At 43.6% G+C, this 9,129-nt stretch overlaps 1 protein-coding gene across 1 annotated transcript; it reads right to left on the bottom strand.

The window, feature by feature from the left end:
• Nucleotides 1–1,995: 1,995 nt before the first annotated feature.
• LOC124651936 (protein spotted leaf 11-like) lies at nucleotides 1,996–8,749 on the bottom strand (the record flags this gene model as incomplete). The annotated part of the gene is given in 4 exon segments (XM_047190955.1): nucleotides 1,996–3,602; nucleotides 3,693–4,127; nucleotides 4,220–4,336; nucleotides 8,504–8,749. Coding segments are annotated over 4 exon segments (2,001 nt in total), but the record flags the coding sequence as incomplete, so codon positions are not given.
• Nucleotides 8,750–9,129: the final 380 nt, after the last annotated feature.

Here is a 9,129-nt window from a genome sequence, read left to right as displayed (position 1 = left end):
CCACGCGCCTCAAAGAAGTATAGTGCATGGTTCACATTAAACTATCTAAGAAAATATCCACTGCAAACCATGTTTGGACGTTTCAAGAAATTATAAAAATGTATCTTTTATATTAGGAAAGGTGATATTTTATATAACATGTGAAATTTGGAAGTTCAAACACGTACAATTATTTGACAAGTAATGTTTGCCACTATTCATTGATGATTATGTTTTTTTATAGTTCAAAAGTGAATTTGTTTCTAAACTCAAAGTTTCCACATTTATAGAACATCAGATCACCTATTATTTTTCATCAGAATTTTCAGAAAGCTTTGAAACATAGTATACACTTGGTAATTTTCATTGGTTTGCATCATAGCTTGGTTCCGATGGATATTTTCTGAAACTAGCTAGTGTTCATTAGTAGATGAAGTTTTTTTTTACTTAGCTAATAGGGCGATTCCGACAATCTCTTCTTTGATGTTACCACTATTCACCGTGAATTTACCTTTTCGTACCTCCAAAATAAGTTTGATTTAAAACTCGAAGTTTACACATTTGTAGAACATCAAGTCTCGTAGGTACTTTATATCTCTGCTTTGGAATTTTCAGAAACTGTGAAACATAGTTTGCCCTTGGTTTTCATCGGTTCTAGCGGCATATTTTCTGAAACTAGCTACTGTTCATTAGTTTATTATTATTTTTTGCTTACGTAATTGGGTGATTCCGACGTTATCCTCATTGGTCATCCGCAGTACATGTTGTATATTACTGTGTAACAATGTGATTTGTAATATTTTCGCCAAATTATAGCCATGCTTAAGCACACATGAACAAACTCTTTCCTCATGGAAAATGGATTGTGTATTTTTATTTACCTCTGTCAGTTTTTAGTGTACAACCGTTACCTACTTACTTTCTCTTTTGTTTAAACAGACAAGTGCTAATCATTTATATCATGAAACTTTTTTCATGGTAGTTATGATGCTATATATTCCCTCTGTCCGGATATCCGTGCATTATAGGTTCAGTCAAAGTCAAATTTTATAAACTTTGCTAAGCGTTTAAGAGAAAATGCCAACATCTACACAACTTCCAAATCTACTACCGTTGCCTAGCTTCCACGTACGACAGAAACCAGTCAAAAAAGATGGCAATGGATCAAAAGACCAAATTACAAGGTCGTTCAGCCTACGTATGTACGGCAAGGCTGCCTATACGCAGGCAGCTAGTGTGCATGGAGCACAGAAACCCACGCATAATCGCATGCATGTCTTTGCCGGCCGGTGACTGCGGCCTGTCAGATCACGGATCACAGATGCTCGCGACAAATCAGAAAGCGCAACAGAACAACTCGCCCTTTTTTTTTAATAAAATCTTCTTCATCTTCTCCGAATCAGATGAACAGTGTGTAAAGCAGCGGCAGAAGCAGCTTGAGCTTGAAGCTAGGCCCTGTTGTCCAGTCAGATCCTGTCATGTGATCTTTGCGGGCGTGTTTGATTTCGTCAGAGCGTGACATGGAAGTGCAATCTAGCTCAGTGCTTTTGACCCACTAGGTAGCCAGTACCACTGTCGATCTGCTGCTGCTCTCCAGTCTCCAGGCCGGTGGAGTGTACTGTGTGCTCGAGCTTTTGTCGGACACTCTTGTGGGACAAATGTGTCTCGAAAACGGCGACGCAGATTCGAACGTTTCTTTGGGTTTCAGACGTGCCTAGGAGATGGCGACGCCAAGTCGGTGCAATTTAGATGGAAGAGGAAATGTGTGTGTTTGCAGAGCAATCCGTGCCATGCATGTTCTGATCTAAACATAGACGTATATAGCTGATTGTGTTAAGGATCAAGGGTTGGACTTTGTGGCAATAGCTCAAATGACTTCCAGCCAGGAGCACGTCCTTGAGCTTTTGTAAAAAAAATTACGAAATTCTCTGTGACAATTGTGTCACGAAAACAGCGATGCAAATTCAAAAACCAATGTTCCGTCAAAATGGTGACGACAATTTGATGCATTTTAGATGAAAAGGGAAAGCATGTTGAAAACAAACAATGCAGCCAGCAGCTGATTCAGTTTATCAAGCTTAGTGTGAACCCACGGTAGCACGAGATGCCAAAGTTTACTGTACTCCTTGTTAAATCCGATATTAAATTTTTTTTTTATTACAGTGGAGATATATACATGGAGGAAACCTTACATTCTGACACTAGTTGATTTCTGACAGTGCATACTCAAGACTGTACATTACCAAGACTGGGCTACTTCACCTGCCCACAACAACCTGATTGGAGTTCCAGCTACAATCACGGAGGAATGTTATGCATATCTCCCAGTTCGCGGGAATCAATCGCCAAACGCAAAAAGACTCCCACTTCGGCCAGTATCGTGGTTGTGAATTGCCGGTACGGCAGTATCCTCATTGTATTCATAACAACATAGGGTATTGAGATGCTGGACTGTCAATTTGATCGGGGATTTCGTTTTCTGGGACCTGTTCAGGGGGCTGGGGTAGGACCTGCGCCGAGGCGGCCTGCAGCCGAGAATGGGATTCCTGCTCCTCCTGTTGCTGAACCAGGAATCTGCTCATCCGCTCCAGCAGCTGTACCGCCTTCCTCTTCCCCCTTTCTGTGCCGTTCAGTGCCAGCTCCCGCAACGGGACCATGATCCCACACTCGTGTGCACGAGTTAAATGTACCAGCTGTTGCTCGCCAATGCATAGATGCAGCATCACTGCTGCAGCATTCTCCCTGTTTCTAGGTGACCCGTTTCCGATCAGCTCCACAAGCGCAGGAATAGGCTCCGCTGCGCCGATAGCTGCCTTCCCCTCTTGGTGGCTGGATAGGATTGAGAGTATCGCCATAGACTCATCCATGAGAGCTCCTGTGGGGTTAGTCACCAGACCCATGATGAGTGGCACAAGGCCAGCTCGTATCGCACGGCCTTTGTTCCCTTGGTATATGCACAAGTTAAACAGGGCTGCTGCTGCGTCCTTCTTACCCCGCTGGCTGCCCTCGCTTAGCAACACTACAAGTGCAGGGATAGCTCCTGTTCCCCCAATTTGGACTTTGTATTCATCGACCACGGAGAGGCTGAAAAGTGTGGCCGCAGCATTTTCCCGGGCCTCCATGCTGCCATTCTTCAGCACATGGACAACACTCGGCACAGCACCAGAGGACATGATGCTTGCCTTGTTGTCCTCGTGTATGGAGAGGTTCAGCAGTGCAGTAACAGCATGTTCCTGAGTCCGTAAGTCAGATGACGACAGCAGACTCAATAGCAAGGGAATTGCACCAGCCTCAGCAATACAAAGTCGGTTGTGTGCATTCCGCTTTGCTAGGAGCCGAAGCTCTGCAGCAGCTGACCTCTGCTCCTCAGGGTCTGGAGAGCATAACTTGGATAGAAGACCGTCAATGTTAGCACGTTCGCTTGAAGAGCATGCCGGCGTCGGCTTGTTAGGCTGAGATGAGCGCTTGGGCGGTTCAATCCCATTGGTTTCACACCACTGAGAGATGAGACTTCTAAGGACATAGTTTGGTGTCAACGTCGTGTTTGCCATCCTTTGTTGTGTAGTCGGGCAAGTATGATGCCCAGATGCTAGCCATTTCTCGATGCACAAGCGTTCGTAAGTCTGCAATTCATGGATAAGAATATTATGTCAGACTATGTACTGAAGTTGGAACAGAACTTTTGGAGTTCAGGTCAAAAATATTTGATTCACCTGTCCAGTAGCAACAATAACAGGATCTTTCATCAGCTCGAGGGAAATTGGACATCGGAATTCATCAGGAACGATTACAGATTTCTGCTCCCCATTGGACTCCATTACTTTGGAAGTCATCGGAGGGCCCATCTCAGGATTGTGAGTTTGCACAAAGTCCTTGATTTTCTTCAGTAGCATTGACATCTTCTCAATGTGCTCTCCTGGATCCTGGCCACCACCGGATGTCACCATCTCATGCAGAGCGAGTGATTCTTGTGTGAGATCAGTGATAGTCATCAGGTGAAGCTTTTCTGACAAACTTTCAAGAATAGCCAGTTCCGCAATTGGGTCATAGGTCTTGTTATACAGAGATATCAGGTCATTGTAGAACTCATCATCAGGCGTATCAACCCGTTCTTTTGCTCTTTTGAGCTGTGTATGCACTAACTCAACCTGGAAAGAATTGTCAAGTATCACTAAAACTGGAGTTCAACACTTAACAACGATTGAAGAAGGATTCTGTTCAGGCGTGTAGTTGATGTTACCTGCTCTCTAACTTCATCTGATATATCCAGTTCATTGTACGGGAAGTCACACAAAGCTTGCTCCAACTGAGCAATTACTTCCTGAAATTTCTTCATTATTCTATCCCTTTCAAAAACCTGCAAGCACGTAAAAATAAGTTACTTTATCTGTATACCTCGTTGGGATGCAGTGCAGCAACACAAATGTAAGTAGGAAGTATCTAGTGCACCGGGGCTTGTGGTGCACCTGAAGCATGTTGCACAAGATAGAAGTTTTTAAAAGCACCGAAAAAAGTATGGAACATAAACACAGCATGTCCATATAATTCCACAGAAATTCAATTCAACCTAAAGTGAAAAATTGTAGTGCTGAGAATGTTGCACAGCTCTACAGCCAAAGTGAACATTTTAGTGCTGAGAATGATAATGGGTTGAATTAATAGCCTAGTGTAAATTAGGTACTCCCTCCGGTCCTTTTTAATTGACTCAAATTTAGTACAAAGTTGTACTAAATCCAAGTCAATTAAAAGAGACTGGAGGGAGTACTATTCATAGTCAGATTTGTCTTCTTTTTTGTAGAGATGTAGATGGAATTTGGTTCTGAGTTTTATGGATTGGTATATTCATATTTTTCTACGTTCTCAATTACTTTTGGAATTTTTCAAAGAATTCTTGAGGGTCAACTGGGATCAGGTGCACCCACATACGCCAATGCACCAGATATGCTCTCCAGAGTAAGTATCAATTTGAAGAGCATGCTCATAAAATTGTACTCCCTCCGTTACGAATTATAAGATGTTTTGGATATTTCAATTTGGACTACATACGGACTGAAATGAGTGAACAGACACACTGAAATGCGTCTAGATACATACAATTTCGAAAGAGCTAGAAGATTGTATAATTCGGACTGATAATTCATGAAGTCATCAAGATATATTCCAAGATTGAGAAGATAACAAATATAAGCAACAAAATGACAACAAAAAAAATGCACTATAAGAACACTTAAATCTTTAAGATGCTTCAAAGACTGCGGTTCAATAAGCATATGCCAGAAATAAGCTATAGGCCTATAGCCTGCCTGGTATCATTTTGCTGGATGGCAAGAACTCAACAGCAAAGGTGTGACACAACATAATAAGGCACATAATAGTCTTCATGTCTAGAACTAAAAGGAAACACTAGGATCATGAACTACGCTTGGGCCACCCACCCACATGAAACCCTAGTTTCTTGTTGGATGGGTCTGGACTACAGATTCAAGGTATGGTGGTAATGCTTGGGAGAAGGAATAGAATAAAAGGAGGAGCCGAGGTAAGATGTGCCATTTTAGCACTATTACAAAGCAATGTTCAAGAAATTGTTTTAACTTATCGGTCGGCCTCAAATGGAGATTAATCGCTTATCGGCCAATTGATCAATTTTATTGGTCGGCCATTAATTGGCTTATTTTTTGTAAATCCTAATTTTTGACACTAATTTTTCTAAAATATGCAATGTAAAAATAATATTGGAGCATCGAACATAAGTATTACCTTGATTCCTTGCATTTGAATCAATAGGAATGAAAATTTTGAGCTAATGCACAGTTCTAAAAGACTAAGACGAAAATATCAACTGCCTGACCGTATTTCAGTGAAATTCCACTGAAAATCGGCTGAAATATCGGCCATCGGACTCAAAACCGGACAAAATATCGGCTGTGGAACTGAAAATCGGCCAAAATAGCGGTGCGGCAATAAATTAGCCGATATGCCGAAATCTTATCGGTTACAAGCCGATTCATGATAAATCGCGATCTCGGACGATTTTTTTAACAATGTTACAAAGTAATATGGCACAATATAAGAAGTGATATAGTGTATATTAAGGAATTCCTTTTTCACCAGAGGCTGTCATCACATACTCATATTTTTATCAATAATCTCACCCCTTCTCCAGATCAACGAAGCAACAACTTTGTTTATCTACTCTAGTTTTAGCAGGCTTAACCTATGGATCTTTTGCATTGATGATGTTCGATAATTTGTTGTATTTCTGTAAAATATTAAATTTTACCTATCGTGTGTAGCAAGAATTTGGGCCTTCGGTCACTGTGCTCAGCATTCAAAAAAATAGCAAGTAAAAGATGATTACTTAGAACGATGGTCGCTTTAAGTTCAAAAACTTGCGCGCCCTTTGAATTGAGGGAATTCAGGGTACGTTTGGTTTACGCCCACAGAAGCCCAGCCAAATTCCTGGCATGATCAATCTTTTAGCAAACAATTTGACCGACGCAGATCGCCGGCGATTGGTGCGAAAATGAACTTCTCCTTACGACTGGGCTGGGCTGGCCAAAATATTGGTGGCCAACCAAACAAGAGCTAAACATCATGGGCGTGCCAAGTTTTTGACAAGGCCTGCATTGGCTGAAAACTAAACAGACTCTTAGTAGTATTTTCACAGGAAATTTGATTCCATAGGAACAGTTTACTTTGGCCTATTTGGAACAGAGGAGAAAAGCATCCTCAAATTATTATGGAGCACTGCTCCTATCCTATGCTTCCACAGGAAACTGAGAATCCACTCAGACCTCTTGGAAACTTTCCTGCAGACTATGTGCGTGACACACAGAAAAGAAGGGGCCGAGCCTCAGTGTTGCACCATGGAAGGAGGCCTCGTGTCATTGGGCTGATGCTTGCCATCGCAACAGATTGAGAAAGGCGGAGGCAACGACTGAATGCCTTTCATTGTAGAAGCAGATGCTGAATGGGTGGAAATGTCAAGGAATCGAGGTAGAGATCCGCTACTTCAGCCAGAGTAGCATCAAATCTGTGAGAACTCCCGTGGAAACGAGGGAGCTATTTCGTGAGGGCGTGACCTCATGGGACCTGCGAGTCGATGAGAAGGACAAAGTCCACCAATTCTTCTCCCATTCAAATGAGCCCGTTTGTCATTGGTTTAAGACTACCATGGTATCATGCAAAACAATGTAGATGACTCTTTAGGATAAATTTTGAGTTAAGTTTGTTAGGAATATAGTTGTTGCTGTAAAATAGCCTTCAATAAGATTCCTACGTTTTCCTATTACTTGGTTTCAAACAGCTTTGTATGAAAAGTTTGCATGTTTCGCAATTCTATCTTTTGTACATGCATTCATTTCCTTTTGCTGTGTTCAAAGCGGGGCCTTAACAATCTGAAAGCAGATAGGAATTATATAGGCACAGTATGTAATGCATTGTCTTAAAAAAACAGAGGGCCTAACCTGAACCAAAACCAACCACTACTTGGAAGATCCAGCACCGTATGGAATTTATTGTGTTGAAAAAAAAACAGAGGGCCTAACCTGAACCAAAACCAACCACTACTTGGAAGATCCAGCACCGTATGGAATTTATTGTGTTGAAAAAAAAACAGAGGGCCTAACCTGAACTAAAACCAACCACTACTTGGAAGATCCGAATCCTACCTCAGAAATTCCCTCATTGAGTAAATGTATGCGTTACCCAGACTGGAAACAATACCAAAGGTTCCCAGACTAGCTCCATTTGCAGGTGATAAGTGGAGGGATCAAGGCATGATAGCATTAATGTTTAGAGGGAAGTGAAACACCAAATTTGATCAAACAAACCAGGTTTGGTAGAACATGACGACCAAGGGAAGAACAAGTCCAAGGATTTAAGCCATACTTGGACAATGTTAACACCCGTCCCTTAATCCACCATCTCATATTGCGCTGTAACACACTAATTGTTGTTATCCTAGCGTGATGAATTATGTAAAGATGAAGAGTTTGATGTTTGATCGAGAGATTGACCAGAGAGAAATGGAAGAGGTGTCTGATTGACCACACCCATAATGCATCAATTTATACTCGAAATACAAATCTGGTGGGTAGAAAAAATCAACAGGATCATAACAGAGGACCATCCTAAGACAACAGGGCTGATACAGAAGGAAGTGCAACAATCTCAGGAAATAAAACTAGGTTCACGCACTATAACTAGATTATTATGGTCGTTGGTCAAGCAAATGCCACATATACCAGATGAAAATCGATATTCTAATTCAAGAATCTAAAGCCCCCATGATAGCATTTTCTTAATATAGGATACTGAAGTTTACTGGTTGATGCAAAGTGATGAAGCGCTTTTGCATCTCCCTAAAAAATCGATAATACTACTAGCGAATCACGCACCCAATTCGCGCACGGAAGCAGCCAGGGACGAGGAATCCGACTGAATCAGGAACCGCTGCCGGTGGCCGCGTAGCGCGTAGGTAGGTAAAGGAAGGAAGGAGGGAGGTAATTACGCACGCACGTACCAAGGAGATCCTGCTCCCGTCGCGGCCGAGGCGGAGCAGGTCAAGCGCCATCTCCAGCGCGGCAGCGAGCGGCGCCAGCGCGCGCTCCTCCCTCTCGTCCACCCGGCGCCGCCGCTCGCGGAGCTCCTCGGCGAAGGGCCCGAGGAGGCGAATCCGGCGGGACAGCGCCAGCAGCTGGCGCCGGTACGCGTTCCGGAACTCCCCCGCCGCCGCCACGGCCTCCACCGCCCTGGCGACCCGCTCCGGAGCGGACGACGTCGGCGGGTGGCGTGTGGGGGGCTGCTGCTCCTTCTCGCGGTCGCCGGCCATGGGAGGGAGCTGGGAAGGGAAGCGGTCGCAGCCGCCCGCGCGTGGGGATCGGCTGGGCTGCGCTAGTGGCAGGGTGGTAAATACGGGCTGGCGGCTTCCGCGTTGAGGTCAGTCAGCGTGTTGCGCTGGCCGGGTCGTCGCTTCTTGCCTTTCTTGCACGGCACAAGATTTTTCAAGCCAAGTTTCCATTTCCGCTTGCCAAACCGATCGTTGACTAGTTTTGTCATGAAATTTTGGCGATGACACACTTTCTCAACACGTTTGTGACGGGTTTTTGGGTGGCGACTGCCATGGACACGTAAAGTATGTGGATTCGG

This window comes from Lolium rigidum, chromosome 5 (genome assembly GCF_022539505.1).
Source record: "Lolium rigidum isolate FL_2022 chromosome 5, APGP_CSIRO_Lrig_0.1, whole genome shotgun sequence".
Taxonomy (NCBI): Eukaryota; Viridiplantae; Streptophyta; class Magnoliopsida; order Poales; family Poaceae; genus Lolium; species Lolium rigidum.
This window is presented reverse-complemented; position numbering and strand designations above follow the sequence as displayed.